This window comes from Alexandromys fortis, unplaced genomic scaffold, assembly GCF_014885135.2.
Source record: "Alexandromys fortis isolate MF-2015 unplaced genomic scaffold, M_Fortis_MF-2015_v1.1 scaffold_229, whole genome shotgun sequence".
In the NCBI taxonomy this organism is placed as follows: Eukaryota; Metazoa; Chordata; class Mammalia; order Rodentia; family Cricetidae; genus Alexandromys; species Alexandromys fortis.
In genome coordinates this window covers 1818256-1843666 of record NW_026068122.1, presented here as the reverse complement: position 1 = coordinate 1843666, position 25411 = coordinate 1818256, and the positions used below count along the sequence as shown (strand labels likewise).

The 25411-nt window shown below is 35.1% G+C and overlaps 1 protein-coding gene across 1 annotated transcript; it reads right to left on the bottom strand.

The window, feature by feature from the left end:
- Window positions 1-18286: 18286 nt before the first annotated feature.
- Window positions 18287-19228, bottom strand: LOC126490455 (olfactory receptor 4K3-like). Its single transcript, XM_050125393.1, has one exon. It carries the CDS (start codon window positions 19223-19225, stop codon window positions 18287-18289), a length of 939 nt encoding a protein of 312 aa, XP_049981350.1. The 5' UTR covers window positions 19226-19228.
- Window positions 19229-25411: the final 6183 nt, after the last annotated feature.

The following is a 25411-nucleotide window of genomic DNA, read 5'->3' as shown; positions in this document are numbered from 1 at the left end:
ATTCAGGGTGTCTTCAGAAGCAACCTGAAGAGGAAGAAAGTTCAACTAGAGGGGTGTGGAAAATGGTTCAACTAGTTGGCCTGACCTTCACATTGGAAACTAACATCTACACTTAAAATAGAAAAATGCAATATAAACAAGTCTTTGCAAACTTTGGGAAACATCATTGCCCGAGTGTAAGCTTGAAGAGAACCCACAGGTGTGATGACTGTTATCCACATGCTCCATCAGGAAATTCCTCAATAGGTGTGCATTGAGGAAGTAAAACAGCAATTTGAAATTCCAACAAATGTGTGTGGTTTCAACTGGATGGTGGTTTCTCTCCATTAATCTAATAAAAAATGCTCTGAATGTATCACCAGCAATCATAACACTTCATAATAGTAATGAGATTTAAACTTTTGACCTGATAAGAATTACATCGAATTTCCCTAAAAAAATTTTTGATGAGATCTTAACATGTTTTGACGGCACGGATAATGAATCCACTGATGATTAATAGAGTAATTTCTCTGACATATTGAATTAAAAAATTGTTGGAGATAATCTGTACAGAATACCACAAAAGAAATACACAGTTTGGTATGTAAAACCAAGAATCACAAGTTTGTTAATAAAATTTGTCATAGAATTTATTTATTTAGCTAAACTGATTAACACACTACTATTTAAAATACTTGCAATAGTAACAACCAAAGAACAAGGCAACTCATATTCAAACCTCACCTCTGAAAATTAATTCAATTTTAGCAGTACAAAAAAAACTTACCTTGAATTTTATTAACTAATATCGAGAATTCGTAGATTTTCAAATATTAGTTTCCTGACATAAATATTTTTTTCATATAACTATCATTTGTTTTCTCATTTTGTCATTTACCTACAATCATTTACACTAATGGAAAGAAGAAAATAAATTACCTAAACACATAAACAAAGGGTGTCTTTTCTTGTCATCCTAGGATGAATATAAAGTTGAACTTTTAGTGAACATCAGCATTTATTCACTCGCAAGTACTGACAGAGTGCTCATATTGATCTGTAACAGAAAATATTCAAGTTGGATGGTGGGAATGTTTTGTTCATCTTCATCTTCAGTAATTCTCTTGGTGCTTTTCAAATTTTAGGTCTTATTCTTTTATTTTTTGACATCACTAAGGTGAGGCAATAGAGGAGGTAGATGAAAGCTCTCTCATTATCATCAGAGTTATATGTATTTTCCCATTTTCTTATGCAGACTCAGAAGGATAGAGTTAAGATGAAAGCAAAGACATCAGATAACACATTGATGTGGTAAAGAAGCATGATAATAAAAAAGAGTCTTGTATGCTACACATAAAGATATATGTCTTCTAGAGATTACTAGATTAGTAAAGAAAATAATGTTGATTTTACACTAAATAGCTTCAAGTTACATGGGAATTTTGATAATTTTAATTCTATCTCTATATTAGTTTCTTGTCATACTGAAAATTTCCTGCATAGTTTTTAAAAAACCAGTTCTGTATCCATCCATGTAATTTGCATGAATGATAGAATTTATTTCATGTGTTTAATATAGAAATTTTCTACAAGATGACTATATACATTCTTAGAAAGCAATTAACTAATAAAATATAACAGTTTTAATATTAAGTTTTATATTATTATTCAGAATCATGGAGAAATGTTCATATTAATCTATTAACATTCAACAATATTTAATACAATTATTACACTAATCATAGATTTTTAAATGAGTCAGATTTGATTTATTTCTCATTAGCAGTTGATATAATGTATGGTTTTTGTCCTAAATGTATTTGTTTACATTTTTTACCTATAAACTTAAAACACTATTTAATACTCTGTTGTGAAGGTATAAAAGAAAACACAGTATCTGGAGTCAAATAATACATAGGTATTGTTTTTTGCTGTGTACATTTATTCTTAAAACCATATTGTTTCTACTGTTTTAGGCTTTTAGGCAAGGATCTTATTGTTCAGCTTATATTTAAGATGAGTATGTGCATGTATGTGTGTATATGAGAGAATATGTACAACCACCTTTGTTTAAAACACTAAATGATTACATTTCCTTCAAGATGACATACACCAATTCAGCAATTATGTGTTATAGAGATGCAAAGGATGTACTGGCCATGCTGACTATTTTAGAGAAATCTAATAGCTATTTCATGCTTACTTTTTTTTCCCTCAGAGGTGCTATAAGTATTTTAGACAATCTAGATTCAATAAAATATTCTGTTACTTGTTCTGTAATTCTTGTCTTTCAATCGGTGGCAATTCTGACAGAAACCTCTTATCTTTGGCTTTTTAGAAGAATAAAAAATGAATAAAGAACTACCACATTATATTTTATGAGCATTTAAACTAAGTGCTTATTCTTTTCTCAGAAGATTTTTCCATGTAGATTGTTTTTTTTTATAAAAGTTATAAACTCTGTAATAGTGTCAATATTTGTATTCTTGTAAACATTTGTGGATATTGTCAGAATTATGAACTTTAGTAGATACCATATGGTAGGTCCTCTATGATTAAACAATACTGCATTTGGTTAAAACATGGAGAATTACTGTGTAACATAAGCTGGTTGCTACTTATACTGATCATTAGATAAGAAATGATGATTTTCTGATGCAAACACTAACACATTGAGGTTGTGCCTTTTGGTAGTGTGTGCCCTGATGCTTATTCACAGAAATTGTTGTTGGATTAGGAGAGGTAGAGAAAATCTCAATAATTCAATAATTTACTGCAATAATGACAGAAGACAAAAAAGCATTGCTTAAGTTCATATATAATGATAATTGATAATATATACATATACATATACATATATATATAAATATTTCAAGAATGGTCTTAAAGAAGAATGTCATAAAGATGAGATTATTTACCAAATTCATGTTTTTCTCCAATATCATATTTTCTTCCATCTGATGTAAGCTTGTGACAACATCTATGTCATCCAGAGATGGTCTCTTTGAATAACTTCCTCAGCCTGGCATTTATTCCCTGCCTGAAGTTGTCCCAGGGGTGAATTGATTTGTTCTGTGTTCTGAACAAGATGAGAACCCTGGCTATAATTATCTTGGACACGTCTTAGGGATTTCTCTGTTAAGAACAATGCCAAGTGCTACCTATGTGTGTAATTAGAGAGACATTCTTAGTAATCGCCTCTGAATGGACATTAGTCCATCTCTCAAAGTTATTCACTTGATCATTAAGGCCCAAGGGAAGTTTTCTGCTATCCAGATATGATACCATGTCTATATCATCAAAGTGAAAACATTTTTTTTATTCATAAGAGGCTATGTGCTGAACAGTGTGAGATAGGACCAGAATAAAAGCCTTGTGGCGAATACAGCTCTCTAACACAGGGCAAGTATCTGCCAAAAGGGCAGGCAGTCTAGATAGCATTGTTCCATATATCAGTCTTATCTGTGACTCTATGTGTTGCTGGCAGTTATAAATTATGTGTCAAAATATTAGAAAACTGCTAAGTTTTCAAACTTAATTTTTTTGTTCATATATGTACATGTGACTCATTATATATGAATGGATCCTGCATACATTTGACTATAATACTGAATCTTGGGTAGGAGAAGTAATTTCCAAAGAAATGAGGAGACATCAAAATGCCAAATGTTTTATTTGTGGTAGAATAGGACATCTGAGAAGGGACTGTAGACCAGGAATTCCTAGGTATAATGTTTCCTCTGGGAATAGCAAGAATAGAAGGTCTCAGACTTCAGGTATATGTAGACAGTGTGACAAAAGCTGACATTGGACCAATGCATACAGATCAACAAAAGACAGAGAAAGCAACCAGATACCATCGGGAAACTCCTTGAGGGGCTGCTTGCGGCCTCCAAGCCCAATATGTCCCAGTCATTCCAAGTCATTGTGGAGAACATGTCTCACCAGGAAAATTTAAAAAAAAAAACAGAGCCTTCTGTAAAAGAGCGAGCTGTTCTGGATGTTGGAGTAAACATGGAGGATAAATCAAAAATTCTGATATGAAATAGGAAACAAATATTCTGGCAGAATTCTATAAATGATCAAAGACCAAAGCTAAGAGTGCATTGTAATTGTTTGTTTGATGGACACAGGTGCGAATGTGAGTATCATTACTCCAGAATCTTGACATCCAAACTGGCCTCTTTAAGAGACAGATGTCCAATTACTAGGAATTGGAACCATACCTCAAGTTAAACAAAGTGTGAGATGTGTTGATTGCATAGGGCCATAAGGTGAGAGAGTGAAGTTAAGGCCATATATGGCTAATACTGTAGTAAATTTAAGTGTTCATGAACTGCTGCAACAATGGAATATCCAGATTAACATTCCTGCAGTCACAGGACCTCATAATTTTGGGAAGGATATTACAAGGTAGTGTACACAAAGATCACCAGCCATTCAGGCTGTACAAGAACATTAAGCAACTAGAGGTACCTTTAAGCAACTTTAGAGGCACCAGCAGACCTACTTTTAAAGTGATTACTTGAGAAACTAATTTGGGTTAAGCAATGGCCTCTAGCTGAAGAAAAGCTGCAGGATTTAGAACAACAGCTGGTACAAGAGCAACTAGATGCTCACTATATTGATGGATCACCAGCCACTAGAAATCTCCTGTATTTGTTGTTAAAACGAAATCTGGTAAATGCAAAAAGAAATGGTGACAGATCTAAGAGCTGCCAATAAGGTAATTCAACCTATGGGCCCGCTACAATCTGAAATTCTTATGACTTCTCTATTGCAAAAAGAATGGCCTCTTATAGTTATTGATTTGAAAGATTGTTTCTTTACTATACCTTTACAAGAATAGGGTAGAGGAAAATTTGCCTTCATAGTGCCTACTTATAAAAATTATCAGCCTACTAGGAGATATCAATGGAACATACTCCCATGAGGAATGCTCAATAGCCCCACTCTGTGCCAATACTTTGTAAGTCAGCCATCGGAGATAATACGTAAGCAGTTTCCTAAGTCTATAATTTACCATTACATGGGTGACATTTTGCTATCTGATTCAAACATAGATACTTTAGAAATAATGTTTGAGAAAGTAAAGAAAGTTTTGCCAAAATGGAGATTTCTTTTTTTTTAAAAAATTAGGATTTGTTTATTTCATGTATATGGTGAGTTATCTATGTACACCTCTATGCCAGAAGAGGACACCAGATTTCATTATAGATGGCTGTGAGCCACCATGTGGGTGCTGGGAATTGAACTCAGGACCTCTAGAAGAACAGCCAGTGCTCTTAACCACTAAGCTATCTCTCCAGCCCCCCAACATGGAGATTTCAAATTTCTCCTGAAAAAAAAATACAGGGAGGAGATTCTGTCAATTACCTACGTTATAAAATAGGTATACAAAAATTAGAACACAAATGGCACAAATTAGGAGAGACCAGTTGTGGACTCTTAACGACTTTCAAAGATTGTTAGAAGACATATCCAGTCTATGACTAGCTGTTGAGATAATACCTGATCTAATAATTCATTTAAACAAAACCTTAGATGGTGATAAAGATTTAATAATCCCTGAGAAGCAGAAAAGAGATTAACAATTGTTGAGAAAAAATTTCAGGAGGCAAATGTGGATAAAGTGAATCCAGATCTTAATTGTATTTTAGTTATATTGCCTTCCAGAATTTCTCCAACAGGAATTTTAATACAGAGCAAAATTATCTTAGAATAGATCTTTTGTTCACATAAACAAAGTAAAAAATTAAAAACTTACATAGAAAAAGTCTCTGAATTAATTACAAATGTAAATTGAGACTTCATCAATTAGCAGGTATAGACCCTGTAGAGATTATAGTGCCCTTTACTATTGATGAAATAAAAAATTTTATGGGAGCCGGGCGGTGGTGGTGTACTCCTTTAATCCCAGCACTCGGGAGGCAGAGGCAGGCAGATCTCTGTGAGTTCGAGGCCAGCCTAGTCTACAAGAGCTAGTTCCGGGATAGGCACCAAAGCTACAGAGAAACCCTGTCTCGAAAACAAAAACAACAACAAAAAAAAAATTTATGGGAAGACAATGTACCATGGCAAAGAGCTTGTGCTATTTTTTTGGAGAAATTAATAGGAATAATCCTAAAATCGATAGACAACCTTATAAAGAGAAATTCTTAGATTCTTCCCAAATTGTATGTGATGCTCCTCAAATAACTGGCACTTGAATATTTTATACTGATGCAAAGAAATCAAAGAAGGCAGAAGAATTAAGTAAGTTGGAACAAATCCCTTATAATTCTGTCCAGAAGGCAGAATTATATGCTATTCTCATTGTGCTAAGGGATTTTAAAGAACCTCTTAATATAGTTACTGATTCCCAATATGCAGAAAGAGTTTTCTTGCATATTTAAACCTCTGAATTTATACCAGATGATACAGAATTAACTTCATTATTTATCCAGGTGGAAGAAATAATCAGAAACAAGCTTTGTCCTATATATGCAACACACATCCAAATCCATATTGGTCTGCTAGGTCCTCTAGCACAAGGTAATACAGAAATTGACCAGTTATTGATTGGAAGCATGTTGCAGGTCTCAGAATTTCATAAAAATCACGTGTCAATAGCAAAGGTTTAAAGAAAGAGTTTTCTATTGCATGGCAACAAGCTAAGGAGATTGTAAAGAGATGCCCTACTTTTCAATTACCAAACACCTCTTCCTGCAGGGACTAACCCAAAGGGCACTCAAAGGAATGAAATCTGGCAGATGGATGTTCTACTTAGCAGAATTTGGAAAATTAAAATATGTACACCACATCATTGACACTTATTCAGGTTCTCAGTGGGCAACTGCTTTAAGATCAGAAAAGGCTGATTCAGTAATCACATATTTATTTGAAGTTATGGCCATCATGAGTATACATGCACAAATAAAGACAAATAATGGTCCAGTATAATTCTCTAGGAAAATGAAACAGTTTTTTGTTTATTATAATATAAAGAATATTACAGGTATACCACACAATCTTACAGTTCAGGCAGTAATAGAAATATCAAATCAAACTATAAAGGATATGTTAAACAAACAGATAGAGGTGGAAAATGCCCCAGAAAAATATTACATAATGCTTTATTAACCTTGAATTTTCTTAATGTTAATGAGAAAGGGACAATTGCACAGAGAAACATTGGCTTATAGAAAAGTCTTCTGGATTAAATCAGCCAGTTTATTTCAAGGATGTGTTGACCTCACAATGGAAGACAGTAGATTAGCTACTTAGGGGAATGGGTTTTGCTCTTGTTTCCACAGGAGAAGAAAAACTACGGATACCATCAAAATTAATAAAGGTTCACTTTGAAAAGGAGAAACCTCTTGAAAATGAGAAATGACAGCTCATCCACAATGGTGACAACCATACAGATAGTAAGGAAACCTCATAAAGGTTGGGGCAAGGTTCTGTTCTTATCTTTGCAGGAAAATACTCATCTTCAAAAATTCAAGAGACCCTGGATGTTTGAATGCTGACAGATGGAAAAATAACTATCCACTAAGGATCAATGAGAAAAAGGATTATGATTTATGAGTTCAGGTAACTTATACACATACATTTAAATACACACACATATATATGTATGTATGACTATATAAAGTTGGTTTTGGAGATGGAATTGGACAAGAGCTCTGTCCTTCTTTACACCCAAGCATGTTGTTAAAAGAAATATTCAGAATTTTTGTCTCATGTTAACAGCCGTCTGGTATGGGACAGTGTTGCGCCCGCCTCGACCAGCAAGGAAGACGCAACACTGGAGCTCTTCTTGCAAGCAGTTTTATTCAGGATCTTTTGACAATCGAAGATATCTCTCTTTCTCTCTTTCTTTCTCTCCCCGGGCAAACCTCTCCCAGCCCTTAAAAAGGCACAGGCCGCCAACCCCAGATTGCCAGGTGGGCACTGCCCATAGGTCCACGCATATGCAAGCAGCTGACAATCATTGCATGATGATAGCATGAGTCAGGCCTTAGCCAATATTAGAAGTTGATTATCACAGAGAGCACTCGCTTTCGGGATCGCGGAAGGTGGAAGCCAGCACCATCAGGTGCAGCTCCGTGCAGCTCTCTACATCGCCATCAGGTGCGGCTCCATGCAGCTCTCTACAGGACAGCAGCAAGAAAGAATTTTTTTTTTTAAAAATTTACATTTCTTCATGCCTATAATTGTCTATATCATACCTTTCATTGAATATATATGTCTGCATAAATAAGATTTAAGTTTTCCACAATGAGCAGTGAATTTTCCTGCAGTAATCTTTGAAGTTTCCAGGAAGAAGATGTGTCCCCACCACAACAATTCCACTTGGTTGATGTGATGTCATGATGCTGATAGCACTACTATAAGACCTGTTTTGGGTACCAGCTGCTCAAGATGGTTCCAACTTGTTAACTGAAATGGTGCACTTTTATACAACATCCTGGCCAGAACTCCAAATAGGAACCTCAGAAAAACCCTACCAAATACTCAGAGACTATTTGCAAGCTTTAGTAATGTTTCTTTTGCAAATGTGGGTATGCTTTTATTTGGATCATATATGTTCAGAATTAAGACTTCCTCTTCATGAAAATTTTTCCTGTGATGAATATGAAATGTTCTTCTACATTGTTTTGATTCATTTTCGTTGGAAGTCTACTTTTTTTTTTTAGCTATTTGATAGCTATGCCAGCTAGTTTCCTAGGTGCCTTTGATTGAAAAATCATTTCCCAACTCTTTCCTCTGTCTTTGGAGTTGAGGTGTGTTTTTTGTACGCATCAGGAGGATAGATCTTGTTTTCATATCCATTCTCTTAGCCTGTGTCTTTTTATAGTTGAATTGATACCATTGATATTAAGAGATATTAATGACTAGTATTTTTTTATCTGTCATTTTTGGTTTTGTTGGTGGTGGTGTTATTACAGATGTCTTTTCTTTCTTTGTGTTTCGTTGGTGTGGAATTATCTATCGCCTGTGTTTTTGTGCGTGTAGCTAGCTTCTTTGGGCTGGAATTTTCTTTCTAATACTTCCTGTAGGGCTGGATTTGTAGATAGGTATTGTTTAAATCTTGTTCTGACATGGAATATCTTATTTTCTACATCTATAGTGATTGAAAGCTTTGCTGGGTATAATAGTCTGGACTTGCATCTATGACCTCTTAGTCTCTGCAGAACGTCTATCTTAGACCTTCTGGCTTTCAGGTTTCCACTTAGAAGTGAGGTATAATTCTGATAGTTCTGCCTTCATATGTTACTTGACTTTTTTCTTTGCAGCTCTTAATATTATTTCTTTATACTCTATATATTTAGTGTTTTGGTTATTAAATGGCAAGGGGACTTTTTTGGTTCAGTCTATTCAGTGTTCTGTAAGCTTCTTATACTTTCATGGACATGTCCTTTTTAGGTTGGGAAAGTTTTCTTCTATGATTTTGTTGAATAATCTTTATGTGCCTTTGAGCTGGAAGTCCTCTCTTTCTATCCCTATTATTCTTAGATTTGGTCTTTTCATGGTATTACAGATTTATTGTGTTAAGAGATTGTTGGATTTAGCATTTTCTTTGACCAATGAATCTATTTCCTTTATCACATCTTCAGCATTTGAGGTTCTCCCTTCCATCCCTTGTATTCTGTTAGTTATGCTTGTATCTGTAATTCCTCATTATTTACCCAGATTTTCCATTTCCAGAGTTCCTTCAGTTTGTGTTTTGTTAATTGCCTCTATTTCAGTTTTCAAGTTTTGAACCATTTCCTTCATCCCTTTGATTTTTTTTCTTGACTTTCTTTACGGAATTTGTTGATTTCTTTCAAATTTTTGTTCTTTCCTTCACTTCTTTAAGGGATTTTTTTACTTCCTCTTTATGGGCCTCTATCATCTTCACAGGGTTATTTTTAAGGTCATTTTCTTCTGCTTCATCTGTTTTGGAATGTTCAGTACTTGATGATGCAGGACCATTTATTTTTGGTGGTGGCATATTGCTCTTGATGTTATTGCATGGGTTCTTACACTAGCATGTGCTCATCTCTCTAGTGGGTGCAGGTGGGGCCTATGACTTAGGTGACTGCTCTTCCTCCAGGTGCAGGCAGGTCTGTGCCTCTGGCAGATACTGATATGGCCCCGAAGTTCCCCCAGAAGTAAGTGGAGCCAAGGCTCTGGTGGTTACAGATGCCATGGGAGATGGTTGCTTATGTGGCAAGACTACTCTCAGGTTTCTGGGGCTTCACTGGGCGTGGGTAGGGCACAAGATGTGCTTATGTGGGCTAGGGCCTAAGGAGTAGTGTTCTCCAACTAGGGTCCCAGGCATTCAACTCTCCAGGTGCATTCAGTGCCAAGGATATGGTGGTCACAGTTGTTATGGGGGATGTTTGGGGGTGTGGGGAGGTTGTTCCTAGATCTTTGGGGGTTTGCTGGGTGGAGGTATAGCATGGCATGGCATGTCCCTATGTGGTCTAGGACATAGAAGGTAGGGGCACCCAGTCAGGAACTCAGATACTCACTTCTCCAAGTGTTGGAAAGGCCAAGGCTCTGGCGGTCTCAGATGCTGTAGAGGGTGGTTGGGGGTATGGAGAGCCTGCTCTCAGGTCTCTGGAGTTATGCTGTGTGGGGTTGGAGCATAGGGTATTCTGACAGTGGCTAGAGCCTAGAGTAAGGACTTCCAGCTGGGAACACAGTTGCTTACCTCTTTAGGTCAGGTGGGAGCAAAGCTCTGGTGGTCATGGATGCCATGGTGGTGGTTGAGGGTGGGGGGGAGGCTGCTTTCTGTTCTTTGAGGCCTTCCTCTCCAAGTGCAAGGTCGGGTCAAGGCTACAGTGGTCTCAGATACTGTGGGGGGGGCAACCACTAGTTCTTACCTATAATGAATCCTCAAACAGATTGTATGTTCCTGTCTCTAGGAATCCTCAGACTAAATGCCATCTCTATGAAACCTCAGACTGAATCCTGAGCTCCTGTTTCCTTCTGCCTTCTATTTCTTTCTCTGCTCATCCATATCACTTTCCCTCTCTACCTCCCTAGTGCTGGAATTAAAGGTGTGAGCCACCACTACCTGGATCTATTTTCCTTTTAGACTGATTCGATCTCTTGTAATCTGGGGTGGCCTTGAACTCACAGAGAGCCATCTGCCTCTGTCCCCCAAGTGCCAGCATGAAAGGTGTATAACACCACTGACTGGCCTCTATGGCTAACTAGTGTGGCTAGCTCCACACTCTGATTTTCAGGCAAGTTTTATTTGTTAAGGCATAAACAATATATAGCCGTATTTCCCCTTTTTGTCTAAAATTAAAAAGTTACAACTAATATAGGTAAAACTATACACAGTAAGTGCAATAACTACAATATATACAGGTAAATTCATCAAAAATGTGTAGTCCACTGAAATTTGACAAATTCAGAGACAATACTCCATTGTCTATCTTTTCTTGATGATTCTAAAGTTTTGTACCTACACAGGAGCTTAAGGTTCAGTCTGAGGTTTTATAGAGATAGGATACGCCATTTCAATTTGAGGATTTGGTAGAGGTAAGAACTAGTAGCTGACTTCTCTGCTTCCCTGATATTTCTGCATTTGCCCCAATATCTGACTTGAAGTTTTTATTACTAACACAAATTAGAAATAATGTTACATCTGGTGCCCAAATGTGGTGCATGAATTCCCAAAAAACTTCTTTGGCTCTGCAGCCACTGACACATGCTAGAACTGTACTTAGGGGCTCCTGTCAGAGTCACCATCACACTGACTAGGTTCTTTGCTCTATTTACCTAGGCCTCTGAGTAAGTCTTGGATAATTATGCTACAGCCTCTCTGAAGCAAACTCCACAAGTGTTTGAGTTCCAAATACCACAGGTGGTAGTGACTTTCACACATCCCCTCCCCATGCATATGGCAGCTTCTTTGGTTTCTTATCTCCCAGTAGATTTTGGACTTTTTCTGGACCCCATTGGGCTGCTGCCAAAATAGGTAGCTGCCTTGAAACCCACTCAGGCTTCTACTGATCTACACAGCAGCATTCAATTTCAACTTTCATCATCATCTGGATCTTCATTGATGTCATATTTGGTGAGACAATGGGGAATTCTTAAAGAGGGGATTATTTAACAAAAGAACAGAGAGTTTTTTCCCATGTTAAAAATGGGAAACAATTATGATAGAGTTAGGTCTCTGTATGATTGTTGTGGGACCATGGTCTGTATTCTGTCAGTTATATTTTAAATAATCGCTGATTGGCCCATAGCCAGGCAGGAAGTATAGGCAGGACAACCAGACAGAAAGTAGAGGCAGGTCAAAGAGAACAGGAGAATTCTGGAGAAGAAGGAAGCCCTTTCCTTTTCCGTCCTGACCCAACCAGAAAACAAGCAAGATGTGACTGCCTTGCTAAAAAAGGTACTGAACCATGTGGCTAATATAGACAAGAATAATGGGCTAATATAAGTTATAAGAGTTAGTAAGAAGTCTGTGCTAATGGGCCAATTACTTTATAACTAATGTAGAACTCTGTGTGATTTTCTTGGGACTTAACGACTACAGGAACTGGGCAGGATAGAAATCTCAGTCAACATATGATTACACAAAGCATGATTTAAAATTGGAACATTTAAATATATTAAATGAAAGAATAACCAACTTAAGTGGGATTGACATAATGCTAATTATCCTCTTGATAATTCTTGGTTCATCTCTAAGAATGATTGTAGATGTAAGTCACAAAACAATCCCACACCAGTTTGGAATTATGATTAATAAAAGGGTTATTTATTTAAGGGGAAAACTTAGAGATATCTGTCCTAGACAACAACCCTCTGCATGACCAGGAACAGAGTCTAGTAGCAAGAAGCAGAGCCAGAAGCAAGAGGGGTTGGGGGAGCAACCACCCTTTTTTAAAGCAAAAGAGACCATGCCCATGTGGACTGGTATCTTAAAGGCTATTGGATGAAGGAGCAGAAGGAGCTCCCACAGCAAATTATAGTTGATATGAGTGTCAAGATATAGATATTAGAGAAATTTATTAAAACAGATCATAGATGTATTCAATTAAGACAGAGGAATTTAAAGGAGAACCAATCTTAGCACTGCATTATAAGGTTATAGCGGAACAGATTAAGGTTTTCAAATAACCAACATTTTTTTATCCAGTCACATTACAGGAACAGTCAAATGACAGAAATTCCCCAGGACTATTTAAGCACTCATTGGAATGTTGTGGAAATGTTAGATTTACGAGGATTCAATAAACCAATAGACTCATATGTTTGTATTCACCGCTTGTGAAGCTGATGCTAAACTTGTAGTCACTTTTTTTTATTTATTTTAGTTGCTCTGGAGAGACTTAGTTACAGAAATCTTAGAGCCTGATCATCAATTAAAATGGAGGACCTAATGAAAAGATGAAGCTAATGTCATTGAACATTGATGTAGGGCTAGAGTTATAAAAATTTTCCAAGACCAACTTCTTGGAAAGGGAGATTATGCTAATGTACAAAGGCAATCTCTATATAATTACCACAACTTGGCTTTATGCTGTACAGCAGTTTTGAATGTTTGGGACAAAATTGAAGAATAGGAAGGAAAACTGAATCATTTACTAAAGTTATACAAGGTCAAAAAGAAATCTTCAGTGATTTTTTTTTTACCATGAATGACTTCAGTGGTAGATAGAATGATACCAAAGTCAGAAGCTAGACAAAGACTAGTTGAATCTCTGAGTTTTGAAAATGCTAATGCATAATTCAAAACGGTAATTAGACCCTTAAATGCCTAATTATCCTTTGGAAGAATGGATCTAAGACTCAATCAATATTGAATCTTGTGGTCATGATGATGCTTGGATAGGAGAGGTAATTTCCAAAGGTTTGAAGAAAAATCAAAATGTCAAATGTTTCAATTTCTGTAAACAAGGTCACCTAAAAGGGATTGTAAACAGGGCATTCCTAGAAAAAAATGTATTTTCTTAGCATATTCCAAACAGAATGCTCCTTCCTTCTGGATTATGCAGAAGGTGTGGCAAAGTCAGACATTGGACTAATGAATTTAGATCAACAAGGGACATTCAAGGCAACTGTCTGCTGTTGGGAACCACCTTGAGGGCCCCCATGTCAAACTCAGTTCAGTCTTTTCCTAACATCATGGAAACTCCTTCCCAGAGCAATTAAAGAATCTAATGCCTATTGTAATAAACCATACTTCTCTCTGTCTCTGTCTCCTTTCACCGACTGATGAAGGTTAATATTCAGGAGGATGCCTATATGTTTTCCTTTGGGTTCACCTTCTTATTTAGCTTCTCTAGGATCATGAGTTATAGGCTCAATGTCCTTTATTTATGGTTAGAAACCAAATATGAGTGAGTACATCCCATGTTCCTCTTTTTGGGTCTGGCTTACCTCACTCAGGATAGTGTTTTCTATTTCCATCCATTTGCATGCAAAATTCAAGAAGTCCTTGTTTTTTACTGTTGAGTAGTACTCCAATATGTATATATTCTATACTTTCTTCATCCATTCTTCCATTGAAGGGCATCTAGGTTGTTTCCCGGTTCTGGCTATTACAAACAATGCTGCTATGAACATAGTAGAGCATATACTTTTGTTGTGTGATAAGGCCTGTCTTGGGTATATTCCCAGGAGTAGTATTGCTCGGTCCTGAGGTAGGTTGATCCCGAATTTTCTGAGAAACTGCCACACTGCTTTCCAAAGTAGTTGCACAAGTATGCATTCCCACCAGAAATGGATGAGTGTACCCCTTACTCCACAGCCTCTCCAGCAAAGGTGGTTTTGATTTTAACCATTCTGATAGGTGTAAGATGGTATCTCAGAGTTGTTTTGATTTGCATTTATTTCCCTGATCGATAAGGAGGTTGAACATGACCATAAGTGTCTTTTGGCCATTTGAACTTCTTCTGTTGAGAATTCTCTGTTCAGTTCAGTGCCCCATTTTTTAATTGGGTTAATTAGCATTTTAAAGTCTAGTTTCTTGAGTTTTTTATATGTTTCGGGGATCAGACCTTTGTCCATTGTGGGGTTGATGAAGATCTTCTCCCAGTCAGTAGGTTGCCTTTTTGTCCTAGTTACATTGTCCTTTGCTTTACAGAAGCTTCTCAGTTTCAGGAGGTCCCAAGCTAAACAACCACAGAATGTATACAGAGGACCTAGCACAGACTCATGCCCTCTCCATGATTACTACTTCAGAAACATTTATTCATGTTTCCAATAACAAAAACAAGATGATGTTTTAATTTCAGTTTTCTAAATGTTGGTATCATGAATAGAAGTGAAACTCATGAAATATTATATCCTGAATCTAAGAAATTTATCAGAAACATCTCTACTACATTAAAAAAATTGATAGTTTGCTTTGTAGGTTCATTGGAAGCTTCCTCCCTCCTGGCTAGCTTTCATAGTGTAGGAAGTTTGTTATTCAGACTACTGGGAGAGAAAGGGTATGTGGGTTTGACTGGACTTTAATGGTGCAGTACTGACTTACCGAGATATACCCACTGCTACAAGAGTGACTTGGCTATTCTTGGCTAACCAACTCTTCTTATTGAATTTAAGGTCCAAGGTCTACTCTACAGTAGGGAGTACAAGCCTGGTATTATAACCCTAGCCTAAAGTGAGTATCTAAAAGGTTACAGAAACAAGGGTGGGACTTATTGTTATTTCTAAATATTTATGCTTATACCCATAGATTTGTGTTACTTGAAAACTTTGTCAGAGATGCTTATATTTTTTCAGAATGCAGTGGAAATGGAAACATATGTAACTGTGTTGGTGCTGAGAATGCTACCACAAATTCTCATCCCTACGTGGCACATCTTTAATCAATGCGAAGGAAACATTTTGGAAGAGGAGGAAGAAAGAATGTAAGAGCTGGAGGATACAGAGTACTATTGTGAAAGGCTCTCTTCTTCACGTAGTTATTGTAGTCATTAAATGCTCAGAAGCTGAGGTTTCTTGCATAAAACTAGCACAAGATCAAGCCACCTCCAATTTTGAAAGGATCATGGATGAGCTCTCTGGGCCCCAACTTTTGCTGTGGAGGTATTAGCAATTGTCATCGTGTTGGAGAGATAATCATTCTTTGAAGGATGGTCCACTAGAAGTTTGTCCATGCTGCCCTGGATGACTGTATGCTTCTCCACTTAATGGGTCCACTAATTACATTTAAGAAGATGCCTTGAATTTTGGGAGAGGATCATGTTTATTGACATCTTGGAATACTTGGAGAGAGGAACTGGCAGTATATATGATCATATTTCATTGCCTACATGTGTGGAATTCTCTGCCATGCTCTTGGATAGGGAGGATCAACATATAAAATTGGCAATCCTACCAAAAGCAATTCATCAATTTAAGGCACTCCCCATCAAAATCCCAACACAATAATTCACAGACTCTGAAAGAACAATACCCAACTTTATATGGAAAAGCAAAAAACCCAGGATAGCCAAAACAATCCTCTACAATAAAGGAACCTCTGGATGCATCACCATCCCTGACATCAAGCTCTATTATAAAGCAACAGTAATGAAAACAACTTGGTATTGGCATAAAAACAGACAGGTTGACCAATGGAATTGAATAAAAAGCCCAGATATTAATCAGCACACTATGAACACCTGACTTTTGACAAAGAAGTTAAAATTATACAATGTAAGAAAAAAAAATCATTGACAAATGGTGCTGGCATAACTGGATGTCAACATGTAGAAGAAAGAAAATAGACCCATATCTACTCTCATGCACAATTTTAAAAAAGAAAATTTAATAGAAAATATTCCTCACTCAAGATCATTCTCAGTATACTAGAGAATTAAAGTATCTAAAGTTTGCGATGAGTATAAAAGGTTGTTTTAATTTTTATTAGTAGCAGTATATATATAATAAGTATAACTGTGGCTGTAAATAAACATCTTACAGATATTTTAATGTGCCAACATGTGCTATAGTTACAGTTCAGAATGCATATCAGAATTGTTCACAATTCACACTAAATTGAAAAAATAGAATGTGAGTTATGGCATGGACATGATTAAAATAATCTGAACTTAAGGGGTATATTCAGGTTATTTATTTAGCATGAATTACTCTTGTTAGAAAATCATTATTATTTCAGTATGTTGTTCCATGGCATTTGACAAATGAATACTGTTGAAATAAAATTGTTTTCTGTATCTTTCAAGTATAGAAAAACTTAAGTCTGCTACCTTAAAGAATTTAACATACATTTCAAAGTCTTAAACTACTAAAATATTTGAGATAATAACAGATGTCTTTGTGGCCATAACATGACAGAAAAACCTGAACAGGCAGCTAACAATCATTAATATGTTTTATTTATTTTACCATTTTTGTTATATTTTTATATACATAAAGAATAGAAGCTATATATATTATTTTGACCTTACTTTTGCAATTGTTTTTATCACTGAATTTCAATCCACCTTTTGAAAAATAAGATATGTACATTATTATGGAAATTATTTTTATAATATTTGAAATGTCAGAGGTCATATTTAAATTTTTAATTACAAATAAATAATAGTATTTCAATAAAATAACTCCCAAGATTTAATTTTGTAAAATTATTTACTATATATTATTAGCTATATTAAATATTTAAATGTAAAGAATTAGCAAGCACAGTCATGGCCACTGTCTCATAAATTATTATTCATAATTTTATGGAAATAATGGACAATAATTTGAAGAACAATTTGAGACCTTGAAACTCAGATAATTGAGAAAATCAGCATTATGTTTTTTATATAATGATTTCATTTTAATTAAGGTAATAAAATAAATACCAAATAATGTCCAGTGCTAATTAATGTGCAGTTTATTACTTTTATTTTATTCTTTTCCAGTTTTTCTATATCCTTTTTATTATCTTGGAGAAAGCCAGAATAAAGTAAAAATAATAATGTTGCCATGTTACAAAGGATGAGTAAAAGACTTGTGAATTGTGTCTAGTTAGATTAATTTTTGATGTTATAGCAATTTTTGAATGAATTTTACAAAAATATGTTGTTTAGAAGCTTGACAAATACATTTAGGTTATTCTTCATGTTGCTCTAGATATTTAAGAATGAATTTTAATGTTTTCTTGTAAGAAAGGGTCAATTTTTAAAATTTTTCAGAAATAATTAAAATGTTCTAAATTATCAAAATATTCAATCTCCAGAATTACATTGAACCTGTTACATATCAAGAGACTATAACTAATGTACATATAAGTAATTTTAACAAAATTTCAATCCTTCTTCATTTAGTGAAATGTGTTAAATATTTATAGTGATTTTTGGGGGGATTATATATTTACCTTGTTATTTATGAAATAGCTTTTTAATCTCTTCATAGAGTTTCTCATTTCTTTGTTTCTCAGTGTATAAATAGCTGGATTTAGGAGAGGTGCAAAGACAGAGTAAAACACAGCAAGGAATTTGTCTAACCAGGTGATATTGAGTGGCCACACATAGATGAAGATGCAGGGAACAAAAAAGACCATCACCACTGTGATGTGGGCACTGCATGTGGATAGGGCTTTAGATGCACCAGAGTTAGAACTCCGCTGAACAGTGAAAAGAATATATGTGTAGGATATGAGCAGCAGAATGAAACAGGTTACAATCACAACTCCACAGTCAGCATTTACTAAAGTGTCCAAGTCATTGGAATCCATGCATGCTAGGTGGATCACCAGTGGGATATCACAGAAGAAGCTATCAATTTCCATGGGACCACAGAGAGGCAGCTGTAAAACTGCCACAAGCTGACTCAGGGCGTGCACAAAGCCAATGGTCCAGGAAGTCAACACCAACCCAATACATCTTTTCAGGTTCATAATGGTGAAGTAGTGGAGTGGTTTACAGATGGCCACATAGCGGTCATAAGCCATTACCACCAACAGCACCATCTCTCCTGCACCGATGCAATGGGCAAAGAAGACCTGGGACATGCAGCCTGCAAAGGAGATGGTCTTGTTTTCTCTCAGAACGTCTGCTATCATTTTAGGAGTTGTGACTGAGGAAAGCCACATATCAACAAAGGACAGGTTGGCCAAAAAGAAGTACATTGGGGAATGGAGATTGCGATCCGTGGTGATAAGGACCATGATGACAATATTTCCCAACACAATGAGCAGATAAAACATCAAAAATGTTATGAACAGTAAGATCTGAATATCTTCTGAATGGGAAAGTCCCAAAAGCACAAATTCTGATACCATGGACTGATTCCTTCCTTCCATTATACTTAGGGTGTGTTTAGAAACAACCTGAAAATAAAGAAAGATCAATTAGATAGAGAAGCAAAATAAATTAGTCAATTCTGACCTTTGCATTGAATGTTAACATATATCCATGAAACAGAAAGGCTAAATGTAAAAAGAAGACTTTACTAATTTTGAGAAACATTGCTACCCAAGTGAAATATAATGAGCCAAGTCCAACTCCCCAGTGGGAGTTGGGATGTGACTGTTACAAACATGTTTTTTCAGGAAATTTCTGTTCAGGAGTGCAGTGGGGAAGAATGACAGCAATTTGAAAGCCTCAAAATGTTCATGGTTTAACCAGGAAGGGGCTTTCTGCCCATAGATGCATTAAAAAAATGGTCTGAATATGTCACCAGCAAACATAGAACTTCATAATAGAAATGAGGTTTATACCTTCGGCCTGATAGGAATTACTTTAAATTTCAGTAGAAAAGTTCTGGTAAAAATCTTACCTTTTTTTTTTTACAACATGTATGATGAATCCAATGATTATCAGTAAGGTAATTTCTGTGACATTGTTGAGCTAAAATATTTGTTTAAAGTCTAAAGTAGAGTTGAAAAAAAACCTTGTGGGAGGGAAATTAGACAGAACACCATATAAGAAATACATGGTTTGAGAGTGGAAGTTAAAAACCAGAATCAGAAATTTTCACTAACAAAGATTTATCACAGCATAGGTTAGCAAGCTACCATTGCAAATGCATATAGAATTTGAAACCAAAGCAACTTATATTCAAACATGAACTCTGACAGTTGTATTAAGTTCAGTTTTAGCAGCTGGACAAAACTGATCTCTTAAATTTTGAAATATAGTTTCCTGACATGGACAATCTATTTTCTGCTTTTCTGTTTTCTCATAATATCCCTTACCTATTGATCATCTATATTAAAAAAAAACAAAATAATTTACAAAACACATAAACAAATTTGGCTTAAATTCTATGATGAATTTTTGTTAATAAAGTATTGTGTTTCTGCTTTTCACATCTCATTCTTGAACCATGTATATCACATATGGTTTCTGTATAGTTTCCCTCCAACAAGGCTTTCTGAACATCTACATTAAAGCTTTAAGTAAATATTTCAATTCAATGATGTTATAGAAATGATTTTATTGGTGATCCATGGAATCATTATATAAGCTGCAAAAAACAGCAAGATTCTGTCAGAACTTCTGTATTGAAATTCAATCTAGTTCCTAATGTCAACCTTGGATGAATATAAAGTTAAAGTTTTAGTGAACAGCGATTAGCGATCTGTAATGGATACTCCTCAAACTGGATATTGAGAATTCATTGCTCATCTCTTTCTACTTTCAGTATTTCTCTTGATGATTTTCAATTTTTAGTTCTTATTCCTTTATTCTGTGAGTCTCTACTGCAAATGAACAGAGCAGGTGAACAAAGAAAGATCTTGTATCTTCATCAGAATTATATTCACCTCTCCATTTTTTATGAAGACTCAGAAGCATGGCAGTGTGATGAACATTTTAAAGACCCTGGGAAACACATCCGTTTGCTATAAAAACAGGACAATAGATGAGAGTCTTGTGTGCTACAAATAAAGATATGTGCCTTTCCAAGATTACCTACTTTTAAGGAAAAGGTACAGATATTACACCAAACAGGTCTTTGTTCCATGGAAAAAAAAAACTGATAATCTGAATTTTACCCCCAAATTTAGTTTCTTACCATACTAAAAAAATCCAGCATAGTTTTAAAAAACAAGTTCTGTATCTTCTAGATATAAATTACATGGATAGTAAATATTTAATATTTCATGTGTTTAAAATTGAAATTTGCTGCAAGATGACCCTACATATTTTTAAGAAACAATTTGGCAATATAAAAGTTTTAAGATGAAGCTTCATATTATTATTTAGAATCATGGAAGAATGGTCATATTACTCTATCAACATTAACACATTTATTATGATTACTTGACCAAACATGATTTAAAATAAGTCAGATCTGACCGACTTCTTATTAGCAGTTGGTATTATGCATTGCTTTGTACTAAAAGTATTTCCATATCTTTACTTAAAAAATTAACACACTTAAACACTGTGTTGTGAAACTTTAAAAGAAAAGACACAGAGAAAATCAGTAGGTTTTTCAATTTTTCGTAGTAAATTGATTCATGGGCATTTTCTTCTTTCTGTATACTTTTATGCACATCCTAAAACAATAGTATTTCATGTGTGTAAGATAGAAATTTGCACCCAAATTACCACAGACATTCTTAGGAATTAACTGAACAATAAAATAGTAATAGTTTTAAAATTAAGTTTTCTATGACTCAAGGTTGGAACTGTTTTTTCCCAAGGAGGGTGCATGCAGAACAAGGCATGCAACAGAAGCACAGGGTGGCCTGCCATGGCACGGCAATCAGGTGCTGCCAGGCCATTGGTGCTGCTAGGCTGGTTACCATGACAATGACCACTGCTAAGTAAATCTTATATGATTCTTAGAAATGATCTCCTTTTGACGCATTCTTTATTGTATATCTTAAAAACATCGTATTGTTTTAGCCAAGGATTTTAATATCCAGTTAAACTCTTTAAAATTGCATATATATATATATTCACCTTTCTTTAAAATACTTGATACTTATTATATTTCTTCTAATTTGACATACACTTACTGAGTAACTGAGATATGGAGATGCAAAGGACATTTTCCAATGGTGACTCTTTTCCAGAATCTTAACAACTATTTCTTGCTTCCTTTTAGTTTTACTAGGAGTGAAATACATTTTTAGAGGGCCTAGATTCTATAGAATCTTCTATTGTTTTATTTTTAATTCTTGTCTGTAACTGGTGGCAATTCTAATATAAAATGCTAGCGTTGACTTTTAAATGAGTACATTTAAAAATCATTGAATGTAAACACACCAAATTATCGTTTTAGAAACATCAAGTATTTATTTTTTCTCAGATTAAAGATTTTTCTATGCAGTTCATTTTAAGTTCTAAACTTTGCAATAATGTATTTGTATTTTTGTAAGTATTTGTGGATAAAGCTTAATATATATATACATGTATATGTTAATATTTAATTTATACTATAATAACACTTTAATATATACTATATGTTAGATCCTGCTGGCTGAGAATTATACTGTAGTTACTCCTAATTTCTTGTTTGCTACTAGATGAATTTAATATTATTTCTGAAATGAACAAGAGTTATGCCTCATCTCACTTGACATGCTATTACACTTATTCCTATTTCAGAGCTGAAAATTATCTACAGTGAACTCTATGATTAAAGAATACTGTACTTGGTTAAGAAACAGGAAATTATTGTGCAATGTTAGCTGGATGCTGCTCATACTTATAACTACATAGGAATGATCTTCTGATGTAGGCACTAGAACACTTTTGTGGATGTGCCTTTTGGTGGTATGTGCCCTGATGGTCATCCACTAAATTGCTGTTGGATAAGAAAAGGTAGAGAAAACCAATTAATTGGGTACAAAAAATGAAAGGAAACAAAGAAATATTCCTCAAGTCTTTACATAATGGGTATTGGTGAAAGAGATACCTAAAAATATCTTAGGGATTATCTTAAGAAGAACATTGGAGAAATGAATTGGCTTATCAAACTCACGATTTTTTCTTGGGTTATATTTTCTTCCATCTGATGTGCATATGTGAAGATACCAGTTTCATACAGAGTTTATTGAATGTTTTTCCCCTTATCTTGACCTATATTCACTCCTGAAGTTGCCCCATGGGTGAATTCACCTGCTCTGTGCAACAGAATGAGAACCTTGCTAAAAATTATCTTGGATATCTCTCAGGGATTTCTCTGTTTGCAGTGATAGATATTGTAAAATTTCTGTTTACAAGTTCTAAGTATCTATGAAATTATAGAGAAATTTTATTAATTATTCTAGAATTGACATAATTAGTTTATATTTCAAAATATTTTACTCAACCAATAAGTTTTATTATTTATGTCATCAAAGTAAAAGACATTGTTTTACATTAACAAGAGGTCATGTGCTATAAGATATGCTAGAACAAAATTAATGTCGTGAATGTAATTTTCTTATGCATTAGAAGGCAACGGCAAATTGGCACTTGATTGGTCAATTGGTCACTCGTTGGTGTATTTCAGTCTGACCTCTGACTGTATATAATGATGGCAGGTATAATTGGGTGTCAAAATATCAAAACTTCATTAGGTTTCTTAATTTTAGTTTTTAAACATTATTTTGTAGATAATATATATCATGATATGTTTCTGAAAGTTAGTGAATAATTTTCTAGATTTGGTACTCTCCATCCACTTTTACAAGTCTTCTGGAACAGAACTCAGGTTGCCAGACTTAAATAGCAAGCCCTCTTATTTTATGATCTATTTATATCATACCCATCCCACCTTGTTTTCTTTTCAAAAGGACATGGGTAAACATTTCACATATATTTGTTTTGATCTTACATTTTAAGTACTCTACAATAATACAATACATAAAAATTACATTTAAATGTGTAACTTATGAGAAGCTGATATTGACATCAACCTTGACTAGATCATCAATGTGAACTATAAATCTCTGAAGAAAAAGATTAGAAACGATCCTAGAAAATGGAAATGCAACTCATGCTCATGGGTTGGTATAATTAATATTGTGAAAATGTCATTTACCAAAAGCTAATGAAGAGTCAATGGAACCTCTATCAAAATTCACATTTTATTGATCACAGAAATTGAAAGAAAAACTACCCTAAAATTTATTTCAACCACAAATACCAAGCAATTCTGAACAAAATCGTGGATGCTGGAGGGATTATCTTTATAGATCCCAAGCTATATTATAGACTCATAGTAATAACAGTATGTTACTGGCAAAGAAGTAACGGTATAACAATGGAATAAAACAGAAAACCAGGCATAAATATTTGCCACTACGGTCATCTAATATTTGACAACGATGCCAAAAATACATACTGAGAAAAGACAGAATTTTTAACAAAATTTTCCAAGAAATCTAGACATCTACTTAGAGAAGAATGAAATTACATCTATATCTATCACTATATACAACAATGAACTCCAAATTGATCAGACCTAAGCATGAAAACTGAAACAGTTAGGAAAGATTACTGACAGTGTCCTATGTGATACAGTTTTAGGAAAGGATTTTTGAATAGGACTCCATTTGTTCAGAAATTAAGGCCTATATTGCCTACAATGGCACCACCTCTACACATAGTTCCATGTGTAGTTAAACATGCCAAGATAATTAGAATTAGTCTATTCCAAGAATGAACACCTAATTAGTCATAGGAACTACTGGAGGAAAAGTACACTGGAAGTAATGAGGAAGAAATGGTAGTGGGATGCTATGGAGATTTGCATTGATATGGATCTTGGTTTATTGATATAAATTTAAAGTCTGATGTAGGAGTCCCTTTTGTTTGCTATGATTATCATTAATGAAGAAAGAAACTGACTTGGCCTGGTGTTAGGGCAGAACTTAGGTAAGCAGGGAGGACTGGACTGAATCCTGGGAGAAAGAAGGGCACAGTAAGAGAGATTCTATGATCTCCCACCAGAGATAGACATGCTGAAACTTTACCGGTAGGCCATGACCTTGTGGCGATATACAGATGAATAGACATGGGTTTAATTTATATAAAAGTTAGCCAATAAGTAGCTAGAGCTAATGGGCCAAGCAGTGATTTAATTAATACAGTTTCTGTGTAATTATTTTGGTTCTGGGCGGTGGGGACAAATAAGCCTGTCCTCCACCTACAAATGGTGTCCACGTGGCCAACTAAATTCACATAAAACCTGGGCTTGAAAAAGAATTCTAGGCAGAAAAAAATACAGAGTTTAACACAGCTTCTTGCTGTTTGCTGGCAGCTTGCTGCAGCTCCTTTAAGAGAGATTTTTCTGATTCAGCGATAACAAGAAAAAAAGCCATGACCACTTTAAAATGCCAGCTTTCTGAGCTATATTGACAGCACAACCTCTGACTCTTTCAGGGGATCGAGTATTTGAATGGGTTTTGTTAGCAGACTGCTGCAGCTTGTTTAACGGCAGCATGGACTGGCTACGTGCCTAGAGATGGTGCACTGTGCATGTCTCTCAGAGGCAGTGAGCAGCTCCACTATGCTGGACTGTGCTGAGAGAGCAAGCAGTACTATAT

Excerpts from the sequence above, each read along its gene's own strand:
- LOC126490455 (XM_050125393.1), bottom strand. The coding sequence starts at position 19,225 with ATGGAAGGAAGGAATCAGTCCATGGTATCAGAATTTGTGCTTTTGGGA.